Source organism: Xenopus tropicalis, chromosome 8, assembly GCF_000004195.4.
Source record: "Xenopus tropicalis strain Nigerian chromosome 8, UCB_Xtro_10.0, whole genome shotgun sequence".
Taxonomy (NCBI): domain Eukaryota; kingdom Metazoa; phylum Chordata; class Amphibia; order Anura; family Pipidae; genus Xenopus; species Xenopus tropicalis.
In genome coordinates, this window is record NC_030684.2 from 14,783,290 (window position 1) to 14,803,236 (window position 19,947).

The window sequence follows — 19,947 nt, forward strand, 5'->3', positions numbered from 1 at the left end:
AGTTTTTCAGCCCCCAAAATGTGCTCAAAAAGTAACCCCCGGCTTATACTCGAGTCAATACATTTTTCCAGTTTTCTTAGGTAAAATTAGGTACCTCGGTACCTAGTTAGCAGGCATATGGCTTAAAGAAACTGGAGAATGACACAAACCATTTGCAGGAAAACATACAATGCTGCCTTGCAGAACTGAGCTCCTAGGTTCAATTCCAGCCAGGGCACTATATGCTTGCGTGGGTATCCTCTAGGAACCCCAGGTTCCTCCCACACTGCAAAAACATACAGGGTTCTGTAAACTCCTGGTAAAAGTGACCACAGTGAATGTGAATTGTAAGCTCCACTGGGACTGATGAAACAATGTACTTAGTGATCTCTGTACAGTGTAGTCGAATACACCAGCGCTATATAAAGGATAATAATAGTTATCAGCAGTATTGCTCTTAGCAAGGGCGCATACTGACCTGCTCCTCAAAGGTAGCTTTGTATTGCTCCAGTTGCTTTACCAGATCCTCGTGTTCCTCATCAAACTCAGCGATCTTCTTGCGGTAATACTCTAACAGCTCTCTGGGCGGCCGCAGGAAAGCCAGGCGCTCGTTGATTGGAGGCAGCGGAGTGGAGTCCCCTCGGTTCTTCTGGGTGTGGCTGGAGCTCATGGTGGTATCTTGAAGGGAAGGAGACCTGTAAATAACAAAACCATATAGATAAAATCATACAAGCAGCTCCAACTTTAGGATCACAATTTTGCATTGAGAGCAGCCTATTACAGGTATGGAACCTGTTATCCAGAATGCTCTGGACCTGGGGTTTTCCAGATTAGGGGTCTTTCTGTAACTTGGTTCTCTATACTACAAATCTATTAAAAAATAATTTAAACATTACATAAACCTAAAAGGATTGTTTATATAGGATTTATTATATCTTAGTAAGAACCAATTACAAGTTACTGTTTTATTACTACAGAGGGGTCTATGCGAGACGGCCTTCCTATAATTCGGAGGTTTCTGGATAACAAATTTCTGGATAATTGATCCTATACCCGTACAAACGATCCAGGGTACTAATTTCTCTGTCAAAAATATGTTACCCATGACATATATATATATATATATTACATTCCCAATGATTATGAGTGCGCAAAATCATTGGGAATGGATATTGGATACAACTAAGTGCAGCACCCGTTTGTGAATTGTGAATGTGGACTGTTCATGGGAGTGCGGACCTTACAGTGTTATATATATATATTTGTTTCTTCTGAAATAAATTGGATTTTGACTTACCTTCCTTCATGCATGCCACGGTGGGGTGAAAAGTCCATATTTTCCAGCCTTTTTCAATTCACAGCTACAGAAAAAAGTGAAGACACACAGAGATTCATTGATAGGAACAAGATAAAGGTGGTAAGTGAATTGCTATAAACGTACAGATGGTTGGCCAGCATGGTCAAAATTGGCCTAACATTCCCTAACCAAACATACTGTAGACTGGTATGGGCAGCTATAGGGTTAAAGCTGGACAATAGGTGGGTAGCCTAACTCTCTTGCTGGGAAATCAGTGAATACAAAGGGTATTTTCTGTATAACCCCCCGGGGGCCAGTGCTGAGGGCAGCAGCTTCAGGGGGTGTCTATATAGGATTTTTTATTTGCCATGGATACATATAAGGGACCTATCATGGCTTATGGGATGCTCAAGGAGAACTAAAGCTTAACTAAAGCAATAGGCTAGAAATATTTTGGGTTATGTTTTGGGCTTCTGTACCGGCCCAAGGCAACCACAGCCCTTTTTGTGCCTTCAAAGATGCCCCCAGCTGCCCCCCATTTTCTTTTCTGCCGATTCCCTGCACTTGCTCTGTGCCGCTCTCAGTTACGGAGCTTAGGGACCAACGGACAATATACTGTATATATAGAATATAAATGCAACAGTATAAAGCTGATTAGTAATTCATTCGGATTCACATAACATTGCAGTTCTGAAACCAGTGCAATTAGAAACAGAATGTAATAATCAGACCTGTAGCATCAGTTTATAGGACAGGCCAGCCTCATTTTCTGCTTGATAATTTGTAATGGCCTCTCAACAGCTGTAACTATTGCTCTGTGAGGCTACAGTTTATTTGTTATTTATACTTTATATTACGTATCTTTCCATTCAGCCCCTCTCCTATTCATATATCAGTCTTTCATTCAAACCACACACTGGTTGCTAAGGTAATTTGGATCCTAGCAACCAAGTAACTTCTGAAACTCCAAGCTGGAAAGCTGCTGAACAGAAACTTAAATAATTAATAAAAATTGAAGACCAATTGAAAATTGTTTCAGAATATTACTCTCTATATCAGGGGTCCCCAACCTTTAAATCCATGAGCCACATAAAGTGGGGAACAAAAAAAGCACAATAAAAGCTCTGGGGGTGCCAAATAAGAGCTACGATTGGTTAGGGGGTCAAGTGCGGGGTATGGCTTATTATTTAGCATACAGACCTATCCAATGGCGCTATAGCTGTGCATAAATGTATATAACCCCTGCCCCCCAGATGTCACACTGTACGTACCTGTACCCCACCTTACGAGCTCTGGTACAAGGTACTACGCGGGTCCCCTACCGCCAGATGCCTTCCTCTCAACTGCACCATCCAAACAACCCGCCTCCGCAAGCTTAACTAATCACGCACCCAGGTCAATACAGAACCATTGAAGCATCCAATCAGCTAGGGCGATACTTGAGTCAGCCGGCCCTCCCGCCAGGTGTCTTCTGGGAATTGTAGTTTTTTCTATTACAGCTTGACGGCGCTACCCACATGTGTTTAAACTACAATTCTCTCAGGTTGCGTTAGATTCAAAAACGAATTGTGTCATAATGACTTTATCTTCACGCAATATATGTATTATAATTGTTTATTATCATTATTGATGTAAGATTTACCAGACTTTCCCTCTACATACAGTCTGTAAATGGCTACTCTGGCAATGACTGGTCTCAGGAATTGATATTTTTGATTTCTGGGTCAGCCTAACAGGATCCGAATCACTCCATACTAAAAAAATGAGCAACCAATCAGGTTCCTTCATCTTCCTTTTTATCTAATCATCAAAGCTAATGTTTGAATGATGGCAATAACTTTACTGTTGAATTTGTTTTTATTTAATTTTTTTGCACCAAGTGATTTGCACCTTTCCCATCATGGATGTATATCTTGCTGATTCCCACAATATATATTCCTGACTGGGCAGGCCTTTGCTTTGGCCCCATAAAGAGGCCAAGTAGATCTTGACCTTATATGTAGGGGCCAATTTGACAGCCTATGTCAGCCCATACATGGCTAGCTTTGGCTGCTAAATACACAGCATTTCTACTCCCTAGAACATTTAGACCAGGGGTGGGCAAACTTTTTGGCTAAGGGGCCAAAAGATGGGCCGGGGGGTTGACAGACGGGCTGGGCCAGCGTTAGTCCAAGTCTCGCGCGAGAGTCGGCAGGCAAGATTAAAAAGACCAACGGGCCACATTAAAAAGACCAACGGGACGGATGTGGCCCGCGGGCCGCAGTTTGCCCACCCCTGATTTAGCCACTGGTTCTGTTCCTTATACAGGGGCACTTCTGCCATGGGATAAGGTGAAAACATTGGGTGCTCCACACTAGCAATTTGACTCCCACTGCACCCTCTAAAATGTATGTGCTGGGGTGCCATTGGCTATATTACACTAATGTAAAATGCAGATACGCACCCCATACCTTATATAAGACACAAGGTCAGAGGTGCAGGTGTTCTGCCTGGTACAGCCAGATACATGTACATTTGTTAGTATGTAAACCAAAGGCAGAGTTGTATAGCCGGGGCCAGATTTCATTATAATGTGCCCCTAGTATACCGGGAAGGTGCTTCCATAGTCTTTATTTGATTTTAAATGAAAACAAATTAAAACTCATTAAACATTGTCCAATCCATCGCTGCCATAAAACCATCCAGAAAATATATATTTCTCTAATTCCAGGTCCTCAGTGATCCAGTCCTAATACTACTGCCCACTGAGACCAGGGAGGGGATCAGGGAATACACACAGGAGAAGCGGAGTAAAACTGGAAAGGATCATTCATTTATCTCTGAAAGAATCGCACATGTTCAGGAAATAGCAGCGGTGTACAACTATCAGAAAGGAGCCCCAACCTTTCTTACTCGTGAGCCACAGTCACATGTAAAGAGACATGCACATGCACCCAATACACCTGCAAGTCAGTTAGGCTAGGCTGTGGGGGGCAATAGGGTACATGGCAGGGGCCACACGTACAAGGCAATGTTCTGGGTACACAATAAGCTATGTATGTACTGCCCATCTAAGGGCAAACAAAGCCCATATAAACCTCACTCATCAAAAGGGTACACTTCCCCTTTAACAGCAGCGCCTGTCATGTGATGTCACTGGGATGAGAGCTGCCTTCCCACTAGGAAAGGTTCAAGTATCAAATTTCAAGCTTCTTGTCATAATCAAATAACAAAGATGCATCATTACTGTAATGAAAGTGACAGTTGGTACAGTCCATGGTTGCCATGGTAGTGAGAGGTAAGCGTGCATCACCTTTGCTCCACTATTTACACAGTGGAGCAAAGAAATTGTGATGTCAATGTGATGTCAATGTGATGTCAATGTGATGGGAGCTGCCTTCACTCTAGGAAAGTGACAGTTGGTACAGTCCGTTGGTTGCCATTGCAGTGAGAGGTAAGCGTGCATCTCCTCTGATAGATTTTTTGCCTAAAAACCCTTATTTTAGCTAAAAAGAGGGGCAATAGTTGGGTGACTCCCCCCCCCCAGACTAGGGGATGTTGCTCCTGTCAACGATTTTAGTGAATTTGGAGAATTGTCCCCTAAAATGGGCTTTGCAGGCGCCTTTACTCCCAGCGCTGGTTGGGAGACACAGACCCAGGGTTGGGCAGTACTGACAGGCTGCTAAGAGTTTTGCCCCTCTGCCCCCGGGTATCTGCCCTGCCCTTATGTACCAGCCTTAATGTGTAACTGAATGTAAGGCAATAAATACCAATACGTTTCCCTATTACAGAATACTGAGTGTCAGTAAGCGTGAGATTTGGGGGGAACACTTTGAATGGGGCCCCTGACCCAATGTTGCACCTTAAAAGGGTAAATGCATTATCCGTGAAGCTGACTTGCCCTTTTTATTCCCGTCTCTATACAGATTGCTGCAGTGAGCGACTCTTGGCGACTTGCGCTTCGGTGCTTATCCAGTTTTTTTGGATAGTTTTTTTTTTCTGGCTTCTCCTCCCTTCCACCCTTAGTGAACGAGCCTAGAGGAGAGCCAGAACCTATTGAGGGGGCCCCTTAGGGTTCCCCGGCCCTGGGCCGGCCGGCCCCCCCCCCCGTTCCATCTGTTTTTTACCATCTCTGGAGCATCATATGAGAGGTAATGTAGCAAATCCAGTTTATGATTTCTCCTACAGCAAGTCTCCCCCCCATCAAAAATGAACTGTAAATAGAACACAGTACAGGTATAGGACCTGTTATCCAGAATGCTCGGGACATGAGGTAGTCCGGATAAGGGATCCTTCTGTAATTTGGATCTCCATACCATAAGTCTGCTAAAAATCATTTAAATATTGAATAAACCCAATAGGGCTGTTCTGCCCCAATAAGGGGTAATTATATCTTAGTTGGGATCAAGTACAGGTACTGTTTTATTATTACAGAGAAAAGGGAATCATTTAACCATTAAATAAACCCAATAGGGCTGTTCTGCCTCAATAAGGGGTCTTAGTTGGGACCAAGTAAAGGTACTGTTTTATTATTACAGAGAAAAGGGAAATCAGTTTTAAAATTCTGAATTATTTGACTAAAATAGAGTCTATGGGAGAAGGGATTTCCGTAATTCAGAGCTTTATGGATAATGGGATTCCGGATATGGGGTCCGATACCTGTACAGATAAAAAGGAAATCATACCTGTATTGGGAAATGCTAAAGTGATGTTTTTCATTTTGTCTTCATAGAAACAACATGTTCAAGCGGCTGAAGTGCTGTTTCTCTTGCTTCGGCAAGGTAAGGGCTTCATCTCTTTCTGCTGTAACAGGACATATTTCATTCTGTGGGAAACTTCATGTGTCACTGAATACTCACTCCTCCATTTATTGCATTATAGTTTTCCTATTTGTGCTTTTATTTTCTCTGATAAAACTTTTTTTCTTCATTACAGAGGAAACGAAAGCGGGCAGATGATCCAACCCCAGAATCTGCCATGGTAAGAACTGGGCAACATCATTTCCTAAACACCATTTTCCTACCTACTTGTGTTATCAAAGCCGTGTTATTTCCTTGCCTATAGATTTCTATGCACAATAACCTTGATGAGGCTGCACTATGTACACAGGGACCCATTTACAGGTTAGGGACCCATTATCCAGAATGCTCAGGACCTAGGGTTTTCCGGATAAGAGGTCTTTCCGTAATTCGGATCTCATACCTAAAGTCGGCTAAAACATTATTTAAACAGTAATTAAACCCAATAGAATTGTTTTGCCCCCAATAAAGGGTAATTATATCTTAGTTGGGATCAAGTACAGGTACTGTTTTATTATTACAGAGAAAAGGGAATTATTTAACCATTAAATAAACCCAATAGGGCTGTTCTGCCCCAATAAGGGGTAATTATATCTTAGTTGGGATCAAGTACAGGTACTGTTTTATTATTACAGAGAAAAGGGAATCATTTAACCATTAAATAAACCCAATAGGGCTGTTCTGCCCCCAATAAGGGGTAATTATATCTTAGTTGGGATCAAGTACAGGTACTGTTTTATTATTACAGAGAAAAAGGAAATGATTTTTAAAAATGTGAATTATTCAATTAAAATGGTGTCTATGGGAGATGGCCTTTCCGTAATTCGGAAATGTCTGGATAATGGGTTTCCGGATAAGGGGTCGAATACCTGTACTAAGGTTTCCTGAGAAAAGCTTGCAATTCTTTACGTTTTGTTTTTATTTTGTCTTGAAAACTTTAAGATAATTTAGAGTACTTTCTCTGAAAATTCGAGATTTTCTTTTTAAAAACCATAAACGTATAAAACTTTATATGACTTTTTTTGACTGGCAAAAAGTGCGCCAGGTTTAAGCTGGTACCATCATTTGGACCTGGCAACGCCGTTTGCCACATGAGTAATAAATAATTCAATAATAAAACACCTGTCCCTGAATATTACATATAACTGATTTTAACTTCTTTCTAAAAAGCTCAGTTAATTTGATAACTTGACTTTTATCTCTTTACCAGGAACAACCAGAAATCCCTGGCAAAAACACCTGCCAAGTAAGTAGTAAAAAATATACATGAAATGGTTTGGTTTTTGGTAGTTTAGTGAATTTGTATTGTACCGGGTCTTTTTTAGATACTAAACTACAGAGTTATAGTAAACTGATCAGGTAACTTTATTTCTCTTAGGAGGAGAATACAGAGCCAGACTTGAAGCCGGCGATAGAGAACTGCCGGGTAAGCGTAAGAGAGGGGAGGAGAGTTGGGGCAAATGAAAATCACCCTATATTTTATACAAGACTGTATATTAGCTTCTTTATTACAACGAGCACATTTTTCTCTTACCTTTTCTTTAATCAGGAGACTCCAGAAATCCTGGACATGAAGATCTGTCAGGTAAGGAAAAATAATAGGGTCACAACAGAGAAAGACATTTTAGATTCACTTTGGGGGAGGCAATTTGTTAGGTACCGACGACTTCAGCGTTGGTGAGTCTGTCCCACCTCCTTATTATGCCCTGTGTTACACAGCAACATACACCTTCTATTTCTCATATATTTATATCAAATAACACTTTCCCAAACTTTGCTTTACTTTCAGCCTTGAGAAATATTTTTACAATCTTTATTTCTGTCTTAAACAGGATGAAGAAGTGACTGGGCAGGAGAGCCCCGACACCGGCCCCTGCCACTCACAGGTAAGCAGAAAATAACACATGAATGAAAAAGATGCATTTTTATCATCTTCTCTGCTGATCTGAGGTTTTCTTTCTTAACCAGGAACCCTTGGAAGAGCAGGAGGACCCTCCCATCAACACCTGTGAGGTACGGGGGCAAAAAGTTTGAAGGAGTCCCAATGTGTTTTTATTTGAGCTACAGGGTTCATGAATAATATCTGTAAAGGATAATATTCATATTTACCTAACAGGGAACCTTATCTACTAACATAGTGTAACTGAGGCTAACTTGCCCAAATGCAGTTGCCCATACCAACCAGTCAGCTTCTGTTACTTAGCGGACTTCTATCTTGTATAAATTAGAAAATGAAAAAAACATGATTGGCTGCTATGATTACATCCACTCATACAATGTAACTCATAGGCTACTGCCAGGAAGGGGAGAGTAGGGGCAAATAAAAATCACCCTATATTTTATGCAAGACTGTATATTAGCTGCTTTAAAACAGAAATAACAGTGTGCAACATCTTTCTCTTACCTTTTTTAATTAGGAGACTCCAGAAATCCTGACAACGGACATCTGTCAGGTAAGGAAAAATAATAGGGTCACAATAGAGAAAAACATTTTAGATTTACTTTGGGGGGGCAATTTGTTTGGGAAAAGCTATAATGCACAAACTGATACCATTTATTAAATGTACTTGCATTTTACTGTCTTTTAACCAGGATTGTGAAGAACCAGCTGAGGCGAGCAGCTACAAGGTAATAACCAAAGACACTGATCATAATTCATTATTTAATTAAAGTAATAAAATTGATTTATTTGATCATATTCTCTACTGAATTGAGTTGATCTTATACAATGATGTTTTCTTGTTTAACTAGGAACCCTTGGAAAGCTGTGAGGAACCTCAGCTAGAGACCTTTGAGGTAAGCAGCAATGAATTGTATTTTGAATGATCATTTTGCCCTCAATATAATATTATAACTTTTTAAACCTATTTGGGCCCCTACATCTCCCAAACTCCTATATAGGCCCCATTCCACCCATGCCTAAATGTTAGTTGTTTCTTAACAGAAAGGCCAGAGCCAAATGTAACAACCATCCACCCCACTACGTAGCTCTGATTTATGGGTAATGCAAATGTAGATGTTTGGGTGTTGCATTTCTTCTTTAATTGTGGGTACAGTTCATTTATTAATATATATTAACTCCCCCAGATACCTCAGGAATATGGCACTAACACCTGCCAGCCTGAACTCTTTGAAAGGGAAATAAATACTCAAACTAATGATACACCAGGAGAATAGTCGCCCGGGATAAAACTCGCTTTACTGCAGGCGACTTAATCTCCCCTCCCACCGGCTAAAGTGCAAATCGCTGGTGGGAAAACACACACGGCGCGGTTACTTTGCCAAGTAGCCTGAAGTTGCCCCTTGAGAAAACGTTGGGCTATTTGGGAAAGTAGCTGTGCCACGTGTTTCCCACCCGCAATTTGCACATTAGCCAGCGGGAGGGGCACAAGGGCTGGTTTGTCACCCACGGTAGCCAAGATTTATCACAAGTGACAAAACATCCCGTGTGTAATTACACCGGTGTGTAATTACCCTAAAGCCTTTCTAAAGGTTTCAGTGCATTTTTTTATCATAGCCTTAATTATATTTTCTGAAAAGCATTTTGTTGCAAGATTAATGAATGAAAAAGATGCATTTTTATCATTTTCTCTGCTGATCTGAGGTTTTCTTTCTTAACCAGGAACCCTTGGAAGAGCAGGAGGACCCTCCAATCAACACCTGCGAGGTACGGGGGCCTAAATGTTTGCAGGGGTCCCAATGTGTTTTTATTTGAGCTACAGGGTTCATGAATAATATCTGTAAAGGATAATATTCATATTTACCTAACAGGGAACCTTATCTACTAACATAGTGTAACTGAGGCTAACTTGCCCAAATGCAGTTGCCCATACCAACCAGTCAGCATCTGTTACTTAGCGGTCTTCTATCTTGTATAAATTAGAAAATGAAAAAAACATGATTGGCTGCTATGATTACATACCCTCATACATTGTAACTCATAGGCTACTGCCGGGGAGGGGAGAGTAGGGGCAAATAAAAATCACCCTATATTTTATGTAAGACTGTATATTAGCTTCTTTAAAACAGAAATAACACTGTGCAACATCTTTCTCTTACCTTTTTTTAATCAGGAGACTCCAGAAATCCTGGACATGAAGATCTGTCAGGTAAGAAAAAATAATAGGGTCACAACAGAGAAAGACATTTTAGATTCACTTTGGGGGGGCAATTTGTTAGGTACCGACAACCAGCGTTGGTGAGTCTGTCCCACCTCCTTATTATGCCCTGTGTTACACAGCAACATACATCTTCTATTTCTCATATATTTATATCAAATAACACTTTCCCACACTTTGCTTGACTTTCAGCCTTGAGAAATATTTTTACAATCTTTATTTCTGTCTTAAACAGGATGAAGAAGTGATTGGGCAGGAGAGCCCTGACACCAGCCCCTGCCACTCACAGGTAAGCAGAAAATAACACATGAATGAAAAAGATGCATTTTTATCATCTTCTCTGCTGATCTGAGGTTTTCTTTCTTAACCAGGAACCCTTGGAAGAGCAGGAGGACCCTCGAATCAACACCTGCGAGGTACGGGGGCCTAAATGTTTGCAGGGGTCCCAATGTGTTTTTATTTGAGCTACAGGGTTCATGAATAATATCTGTAAAGGATAATATTCATATTTACCTAACAGGGAACCTTATCTACTAACATAGTGTAACTGAGGCTAACTTGCCCAAATGCAGTTGCCCATACCAACCAGTCAGCATCTGTTACTTAGCGGTTTTCTATCTTGTATAAATTATAAAATAAAAAAAATATGATTGGCTGCTATGATTACATCCACTCCTACAATGTAACTCATAGGCTACTGCCGGGGAGGGGAGAGTAGGGGCAAATAAAAAATAACCCCATATTTTATGCAAGACTGTATATTAGCTTTTTTAAAATGGAAATTACAACGTGCAACATCTTTCTCTTACCTTTTTTAATCAGGAGACTCCAGAAATCGTCGACACGGAGAGCTGTCAGGTAAGGAAAAATAATAGGGTCACAATAGAGAAATAAATTTTAGATTCACTTTGGGGGGGCAATTTGTTAGGCACCGACGACTTCCCAAACTTTTGCTTGGGAAAAGCTATAATGCACAAACTGATACCATTTATTAAATGTACTTGCATTTTACTGTCTTTTAACCAGGATTGTGAAGAACCAGCTGAGGCGAGCAGCTACAAGGTAATAACCAATGAGAGAAAAAAGACACTGATCATAATTCATTATATAATTAAAGTAATTAAACAGATGTATTTGATCATATTCTCTACTGAAATGAGTTGATCTTATACAATGATGTTTTCTTCTTTAACTAGGAACCCTTGGAAAGCTGTGAGGAACCTCAGCTAGAGACGTTTGAGGTAAGCAGCAATGAATTGTATTTTGAATGATCATTTTGCCCTCAATATAATATTATAGCTTTTTAAACCTATTTGGGCCCCTACATCTCCCAAACTCCTATATAGGCCCCATTCCACCCATGCCTAAATGTTAGTTGTTTCTTAATAGAAAGGCCAGAGCCAAATGTAACAACCATCCACCCCACTACGTAGCTCTGATTTATGGGTAATGCAAATGTAGATGTTTGGGTGTTGCATTTCTTCTCTAATTGTGGGTACAGTTCATTTATTAACATATATTAACAATAGCAAAAGATATTTTAAAAGAATATCAAATGCAAATTCACTTTGGGGAGGCAATTTGTTGACTTCAGCGTTGGTGAGTCTGTCCCACCTCCTTATTATGCCCTGTGTTACACAGCAACATACACCTTCTATTTCTCATATATTTATATCAAATAACACTTTTACACACTTTGCTTTACTTTTAGCCATAAAAATTTGTTTTACAATATTTTTCTGTTTTAAACAGGAGGAAGACGTGACTGGGCAGGAGAGCCCCGACACCGGCCCCTGCCACTCACAGGTAAGCAGAAAACAACACATGAATAAAAAAAATGCATTTTTATCATCTTCTCTGCTGATCTGAGGTTTTCCTTCTTAACCAGGAACCCTTGGAAGAGAGTGGAGACCCTCCAATCAACACCTGTGAGGTACGGGGGCCAAAAAGTTTGCAGGGGTCCCAATGTGTTTTAATTTGAGCTACAGGGTTCATGAACAAAATCTGTAAAGGATAATAATCATATTTACCTAACAGGGAACCTTATCTACTAACATAGTGTAACTGAGGCTAACTTGCCCAAATGCAGTTGCCCATACCAACCAGTCAGCATCTGTTACTTAGCGGTCTTCTATCTTGTATAAATTAGAAAATGAAAAGAATATGATTGGCTCCTATGATTGCATCCACTCATACAATGTAACTCATAGGCTACTGCCGGGGAGGGGAGAGTAGGGGCAAATAAAAATCACCCTATATTTTATACAAGACTGTATATTAGCTTCTTTATTACAACGTGGAACATCTTTCTCTTACCTTTTCTTTATTAAGGAGACTCCAGAAATCCTGGAACCGGACATCTGCCAGGTAAGAAAAAATAATAGGGTCACAATAGAGATAGACATTTTAGATTCACTTTAGGGGGGCAATTTGTGAACACGGGCTGGGAGTCCGACCCCATGTCCCTAAATACTTGATGTGCCGGCGCCCCGAGCCATTGCGCTGCCTTGGGTTTAGGCAAACAGAGTGGATTTTGGTGGGAAACTCCTGAGTATAGCTCCAGCCAACACAATGGCTCCAGGTGCAGGCACGGCAATAAGCTTTTTGGGGTACAGGGGGAAGATATTCAGCCTGAGTTTAAGCTCAGGCCGAGAATCCACCACATCTGCCATTCCCCCTATACAAGTAAATAAGCACCACTGTGTCGGGCTCATTTACAGCCTCAAGTTGTGGTTGAGCAAAAAATGGTGCAGTTAATGCACAAACTGATACCATTTATTAAATATTCTTGCATTTTTCTGTCTTTTAACCAGGATTGTGAAGAACAAGCTGAGGCGAGCAGCTACAAGGTAATAACCAATGAGAGAAAAAAGACACTGATCATAATTCATTATATAATTAAATTAATTGAACAGATTTATTTGATCATATTCTCTACTGAAGTGAGTTGATCTTATACAATGATGTTTTCTTCTTTAACTAGGAACCCTTGGAAAGCTGTGAGGAACCTCAGCTAGCGACCACTGAGGTAAGCAGCAATGAATTAAATAGCAATTTAAATGGCAATTTAAGCCCCCTCTGACTAACACTTACATTGGGCGGGGTTAGGTTCTGCAGAGTTTGCAGCCACCAATCAAATGCACAAGTAAGGGAGCAGGGAGCCACTGGGGCTCTGTTCTTACTAATGTTGTAAAACTGTATTTATATTTCCCAGGAGTCACCGATGGAAACTGGCCCCGACACCGGCCAAACAGAGAGCTCAGCAACGAAACTGAGCGAGGAGGAGGTGAAGGAGATTGAGGAGGTTTGAGCTGAATTTAATATTTTTCTCTCAATATATCATTAAACCATTTTAAACCTATTCGGGCCCCCTATCCCACCACATCATACAAACTCTTATGTAAGTCCCATTCCACTCTTACCTGAATGTCAAATGCACAAGTGCTCAGTGGGGCAGTTGGTCACCACTTTTTGCCTCCGTTACAGCCTCTCAGACCTTCCACATCTCTCATTGCCCTTCTAGAAAATGCAGACTAAAGCCAAGATCCAGGCTTCACTATACATAGTCCTGCAATCAGAGGATTTTTAGGTTCTCCGTTAGCTGGGGATTTATTTTAAGAATGAATGAATCCTTTCCTTGTTCTACAAAATACAATGTTAGCAGTTCCGCAAAATGAGTTGCTCTGATTAAACCCTTTTTTTCTCTTCCTCAGGAGGATAACATCACCCCACTCTCGGAGAAATACCCAGTAAGTAGCTGTAAAGCTGTATTTTGCCACAACATTCACAGTTTGGCTTCCATTTTCCAGCCCCAAGCCTTCCACCCTCTGTTTCACCAAGTTCCTCCTATACCTTCTGTGCTTCTCACATGTTACAAAGGTTATTTGTCCAGCTGAATAATATTAGTTTGATTATCACATTATTAAATACAATGTTATTTTTCAGGAGCCCGGGAGGTATTTGAAGCTAGGGGAGCCAATCGGGCAGGACCCCAACGGAGTCGTCTACATTGTAAGATATTTTATTCAGTGTTAAAATGAGTCACTTTGTGTCATGCTTTTGGGTAATTCTGTCCATTGGTTGTGCTCTCTACAGCTTTGTTCTTTCCATATTTACATGCTACTGTATAGCTTTTTGCTTTCCCATAGCGTTCCGTTAGTAATGATCACTGAGCTTCTTTCCCTACTTTTGTAACAGGGATGGCACCAAAGAAAACAACGGGAAGTGGCCATAATTATAATTCAACATCAGAAGGTAATGTGTCTTCATGATTACTCTAATTAGATACTAATTAGTCTTTTGTTATACCTACATTATGGTTATCAGTAGAAAGAGAACTTGCTAACCAAATACAGTCAGTGAAATACCCTGGCCCCTAATAACTATGTAACAGTAAAATAACAAATGCAGTTTGATATAAAAGAACACAAGGGGTCTCGGTCATATTATACAATACTCAAGTAGGGATATTACAAAGCTGTCATTTTTCATAACGACAAGTTAGGTTGGGGTGTTTGAAACTGTTATTGTATCCATTTTATTTACCTTGTTTCTTTTGTTTGAAACTAGAAGCAACAGGAGATCGAAAAAGAAGTCGGAATCCTTCAAATCGTATCTGGCCACCGGAACATCGTCGACTTCTATGGGGCCTTTTATCATAAGGCCTCATCGAAACATGGAGGACTATGGGTAAGGAAGTTTTGATTCAGAGAGGTTACACATTTATGCAGCAAACATGCCAATTGTAACTGATCTAATACACAAGCTAGCATTTTGGATCCATACATGATCCAGTTTGGTAAGAAAGAGTCAGATTTAGCTGATACTGCAGTCCCCCCAAGACTTAAAGCCACAAAGCCTTTTCCTCGGGTTCCCAATAAAATTGTAGGTAACTAAAATAGTTGGCCAAATATTCTTTCTTTTTCTTCTAGATTGCTACAGAGCTTTGTACCGGTGCGACTGTAGAAGAGCTAATTGCCACCAAAAGGACCTTAGGCGAAAGATGGATCGCCTATATTTGCAAGAATGTGATAACGGTAGGTCACCTGTTAAACTCCTTCCTGCTATTCTGCATATTTCTAATTAATCAAAGAGTACAAAATATTTATATACTTACTTTTGCTTTCTTGATTTCTCAGGGCCTTAACCATCTGGAAGAGAAGAATATAATCCATCACGACATCAAGCCCGAACACATTGTCATCTCCTCATCCGGAGAGGTGAAGATCGGTAAGCGACACAAGGATATTTTTTTCTCCGTGGTGTTTACTGCTGGCTTGTATTTCTAACTAAATAATTCCTGCTTTTGTCATACAATTTTAGGCGAGTTTTGCTTTGCGACCATCGGAGGAAGGAGCGCCAGCACTTCGGGGACCATGGCATACATGGCTCCGGAAGTACTGGCTCATTTTGCCCAAAACAGCGGCGAATATGACCATAAGGTATTGTCATGTCTTCTCTCTTTTTAGCTTAGAGTTAGGGGCATATTTAGCAAAATGTGAGATTACACAGAAAAACTCACTTTCTATTCATTCCTATGGGATTTTTAGAAGCCAATTTATCAATGAATGAAAGTTAGAACTCACCATTTGATAAATACACTTCTAAAAATCCCATAGAAAGGAATAGAACGTGGGCGAGTTTTATATATTAAGCTTTAAACTATGTCACTTACACAGGGTGAACTGCGTGTAAATGTTCCACTCGCTTTACTTACCCCTCTCATAACAGAGAATCCAGAGCCGTAATGTGGTTTCTGTGATACGAGAATCTGAAATGAGAGAGTGAAATGCATTTTAAGTGCAGGACACAAGAATAATAGAAACCAACTCCATTAGACTGCTTATGCTTTATGGGGATGTCACACTCCATGTAACACTCAAGACTCTCAGTTTGGGGTATTTGGGGACATTTTCTAGACATAAAAGTCACAGCAATTCACTACTGGATTATAGGCTTCTAATGGATTTGTTATTGTGCAAGCCAAATAGAATCACTATCAGGGTGTGGGTGGATAGGTATCAGAAGTATCCAAATCATCTGCAACTGCAATTATTTTCATGTACTCTGTGTATAATCTTCTCTAATACTCGTCTTTTCCCCCATATTGTAATATCCAGGCTGACATCTGGTCACTAGGGATTGCAGCCATTCAAATGGCGGAAGGACATCTCCGTAAGTAAACCCTAGAGTGTGTGTGTGTGTGTGTGTGTGTACTGTACTGCATGTAGAACTGTTAGTAGAATGGGCAGGGGGCATTTATGTGTCACGCTGTAACATAAATATTACTATTATAGAGTAAATATTAAAAACAAAGGGGCCGATTAACTAACATTTGAATTTCCTGTGTTTCAATAATACACAATTTTTTGAGGCAAAGAAACTGGAATTTGACTTTTCAAACCTGAAAATGTACCCATTTAATAAGAGTTTAAAACAGAAATTTAAAGAACTGGTAACTAAAACCTGGCAAGTACATTTGTAGGTCAATGAGGAAATAATATTTCCCATTTTTAAGCTATTTAAATATGCAAGGTTTGGTAATAACTTATTTCCCGATTCCCAATTCAATTTTGCAAACATGCCGGTTGAGAAAAAAAAATACACACACAATTGAGTTAGAGAATTTACAGGATTCAAAAAGCTTAAATATGCCAATTTAAGCAAATCGCCCCCAAATGTTGTATTCATCAGTCATCATGTTTATGTGTTGTATCTTTCCATCCCAGCATTCAGAAGACTTCCCAAGCAGAAGCTGATCCAGAGAATAACAACCGGTCCCATTCCATCATTATCATCAAGGGGCAATTGGTGAGTCCCTTTCACTAGAATAGCAAAAGGCAAGGGTAAAGGCAGTAGGGGGAGGGTGGGAATGAATAGGCAGTTAGGTGGGGAGGGTGGGGAAATGGAATAGGCAGTTAGGTGGGGAGGGTGGGGAAATGGAATAGGCAGTTAGGTGGGGAGGGTGGGGAAATGGAATAGGCAGTTAGGTGGGGAGGGTGGGGAAATGGAAAGCGTGTAAGAAGGTGTGTGAATGAGTCAGGAAAGGTGGAGAAATGGGCAAGGTAGACTTTATGGTGAGGGGGACATTGGGATATGACATAAAGTAAGGATGGGGAAGGGATAAATGGGAAATAAGTGAGGGCAGGTAAATGCTGTGAGATGCCATAGGCAGTGGCTATTTATTGGGCTGGGGGGCTGTTTTGGCCTCTGTGGATATGAAATGCCAGGGCCTATTTTGTATCCCAGTCCGGGCTGAAATAAGGGTGAAGGTGATGCGTAATATGTGTAGCTCTATGCGCAAACGCAGACTCTCGTGCTGAGCTTGAGCTCTTGGGGCCGGTATCTGGCAGCCAATACAAGCCGGGCTAAGATATAGGCAAAACCAGAGAGACAGTAATTTGGTCACAGGTAAATGTACCCTTATAATTCAGGGTTCATAAGTAAGTGCAATAGCCCCCCATTTCAGGCAGAGCAGTGGAACCCTTAGAAGGGAAGGGGCTCACCCCCTATTGCTGCCTGTGCTGTGATTGGGTTGGGTACAGAGCGGCAGGATCAGGGAGTCGTCACACTGTGAACTCTGGGAAATGTAACACAAACAATTATCATTTTACCACCGTTTTTTTTTCCAGGAGTGACGAGTTCCGCTTCTTCATCAGCGAGTGCCTGCAGAGAGACCCAGGCAGGAGACCATCTGCAAGGCAGCTCCTCACGCACCCTTTCATTGCCGAGCTCCGGGGTGAAAGGGGGGTGCAGAGGAATATCGCCCAACACCTGCACAGAGGTAGGGGAACTGCTCATTCTCATTATAGTTCATGTGATGCACAGACTGTAATCATTTACTGTTCCCATTCCTACAATATTCTCCTGCTTTCCTACATACAATATCATTCTATAACTAAAGCCACCAAGAATAAAGACTAAGATTGGATTAGGGCAGAGCTCACTAAACTGGGCTAAATCTACAGGAGAGACAAACATCTGAGAGGGGAGAACATGTTATTATTAGACAGTTGTAGTTGGCCTTTAAATTAGCAGCAAAAGGGAACGTGATATAAAACATGCATATAAATGCAAAGAGTAACAAGGAACAAATTGCAGAATTATTATATACTCACCTACTCCATGGATAACACTGAACAATCTCTCCTTAGGAACGAGGCACTGAAACGAGAACAACGAGGCAGCCATCGGGGGAGGGTCGGGGGCATAAATAGGGGGCCTAATTACCATCCTTGGGCCCCCACAAACATCTTTAACATCGTGGTCCCGATGGCAGCCCTCCATGTTCTCTTCATCAGGGAAACAGCATCTTCTAATATCTAGTAGAATTAAGTCTAAAACAACTGGACTTTTCTGAGTTTTTCTTGAAAACGTTTCACCACTCATCCGAGTGGCTTCTTCAGTTCAAATGACTGGTAGGGAATTCCCCGGTATTTAAACTCTTGATGGTAGTAGAGTCACAGACATCCAATCACAATGGTTCCATTGAACTTGTTCAGTTAGGTGTTAGCTGAAACTGACAGGTGTAAGAAGGTATGATCCAATCACAATGGTACCAAGATTCTCATTGATGAAGGTGTTAATCCTTCAAAGTACATGACTGGAAGTGTGAACTGTTGTGAAACTGCCGGGGTAAGGATGTCAACGCGCCATTGTATGTTGGTGACAAGCGGTGTCTCAGGCCCCCTCCTCTGTTCAGGGATGGTTTTTCCAGGTTGGCATAAATGGCCTCTTTCACACCTCTTTCAAACCATCTGTCCTCTCGGTCCAAAATATGCACGTTACTGTCCTCAAAAGAGTGACCTTTTTCTTTGAGGTGTAGATAGACCGCTGAGTCTTGTCCTGAGGAGTTTGCCCGCCTATGTTGGGCCATTCTCTTACAGAGAGGTTGTTTTGTCTCCCCAATGTATAAGTCTGAGCACTCTTCACTACACTGGACAGCATAGACCACATTACTTTTCATGTGCTTGGGTGTTGGGTCTTTCGGGTGCACCAGCTTCTGTCTCAGGGTGTTGCTGGGTTTGAAAAACACAGGAATGCGATGTTTGTTGAAAATTCTCCTAAGTTTTTCTGATGTTCCAGCAACATATGGAATGACTATGTTGTTTCGCCTGCTGTGTTCCTCCCTTCTGTTTGTAGGTCTGGTCTTTCTGTTGGTCTTTGATTTGGTTTTGATGAAGGCCCAGTCTGGGTACCCACAAGTTTTCAGAGCTCCTTTTAGATGTTTATATTCTTTCTCCTTGGCCTCTGCATTGGATGCCACAGTTTCAGCCCGATGATGTAGAGTCCTAATTACACCCAGTTTATGTTCCAAAGGGTGGTGGGAATCACCACCACACAGACAGTACTTGCTGTGGGTGGTGATTCCCACCACCCTTTGGAACATAAACTGGGTGTAATTAGGACTCTACATCATCGGGCTGAAACTGTGGCATCCAATGCAGAGGCCAAGGAGAAAGAATATAAACATCTAAAAGGAGCTCTGAAAACTTGTGGGTACCCAGACTGGGCCTTCATCAAAACCAAATCAAAGACCAACAGAAAGACCAGACCTACAAACAGAAGGGAGGAACACAGCAGGCGAAACAACATAGTCATTCCATATGTTGCTGGAACATCAGAAAAACTTAGGAGAATTTTCAACAAACATCGCATTCCTGTGTTTTTCAAACCCAGCAACACCCTGAGACAGAAGCTGGTGCACCCGAAAGACCCAACACCCAAGCACATGAAAAGTAATGTGGTCTATGCTGTCCAGTGTAGTGAAGAGTGC

At 41.2% G+C, this 19,947-nt stretch overlaps 3 protein-coding genes across 10 annotated transcripts in view; 1 reads left to right on the forward strand and 2 right to left on the reverse strand.

Moving 5' to 3' along the window:
- LOC101734616 (coiled-coil domain-containing protein 77-like) overlaps positions 1-10,137 on the reverse strand; it is a 79,708-nt gene extending 69,571 nt beyond the window's left edge. Inside the window, exons 1-3 of one of the 5 annotated variants that reach the window (XM_031892215.1) lie at positions 10,114-10,137; positions 1,277-1,340; positions 458-674 (exon numbers count right to left, since the gene is read on the reverse strand). In XM_031892215.1, the coding sequence (XP_031748075.1) occupies positions 458-674; positions 1,277-1,314 (255 nt within the window). In that variant the 5' untranslated portion in view covers positions 1,315-1,340; positions 10,114-10,137. Of the gene's footprint in view, positions 1-457; positions 675-1,276; positions 1,341-2,547; positions 3,501-5,940; positions 5,983-7,588; positions 7,608-10,113 lie in introns of those variants that run through there. The other 4 variants (XM_031892217.1, XM_031892214.1, XM_031892216.1 and 1 more) reach the window with 4 other exon arrangements.
- The window catches only part of LOC101733413 (coiled-coil domain-containing protein 77-like), a 123,556-nt gene that overhangs the window by 70,687 nt on the left and 32,922 nt on the right, over positions 1-19,947 (reverse strand). The window contains exons 9-11 of one of the 4 annotated variants that reach the window (XR_004219940.1): positions 18,290-18,335; positions 17,786-17,945; positions 16,450-16,996 (exon numbers count right to left, since the gene is read on the reverse strand). The exons of 1 other annotated variant lie outside the window; for it this stretch is intronic. The gene's annotated coding sequence lies outside the window, so the exon portion shown is untranslated. Of the gene's footprint in view, positions 1-16,449; positions 16,997-17,161; positions 17,946-18,289; positions 18,336-19,947 lie in introns of those variants that run through there. 2 more of the 4 variants (XR_004219939.1, XM_031892257.1) reach the window with 2 other exon arrangements.
- On the forward strand, positions 13,165-18,418 carry LOC116406967 (serine/threonine-protein kinase mig-15-like). The gene is made up of 12 exons (XM_031892192.1): positions 13,165-13,200; positions 13,387-13,476; positions 13,886-13,921; positions 14,118-14,183; positions 14,370-14,426; positions 14,742-14,861; positions 15,104-15,208; positions 15,311-15,401; positions 15,495-15,613; positions 16,292-16,346; positions 16,901-16,982; positions 17,804-18,418. The coding sequence occupies exons 2-12, from the start codon at positions 13,396-13,398 to the stop codon at positions 18,093-18,095; spliced, it is 1,104 nt and encodes a 367-aa protein (XP_031748052.1). The 5' UTR covers positions 13,165-13,200; positions 13,387-13,395; the 3' UTR covers positions 18,096-18,418.

Bases quoted from the DNA above. Each gene is read 5' to 3' on its own strand.
- LOC116406967 (XM_031892192.1), top strand. From the start codon at position 13,396: ATGGAAACTGGCCCCGACACCGGCCAAACAGAGAGCTCAGCAACGAAA. The intron at 14,427-14,741 runs GTAATGTGTCTT...GTTTGAAACTAG, and splicing joins TTATAATTCAACATCAGAAG to AAGCAACAGGAGATCGAAAA. The intron at 16,983-17,803 runs GTGAGTCCCTTT...TTTTTTTTCCAG, and splicing joins TTATCATCAAGGGGCAATTG to GAGTGACGAGTTCCGCTTCT.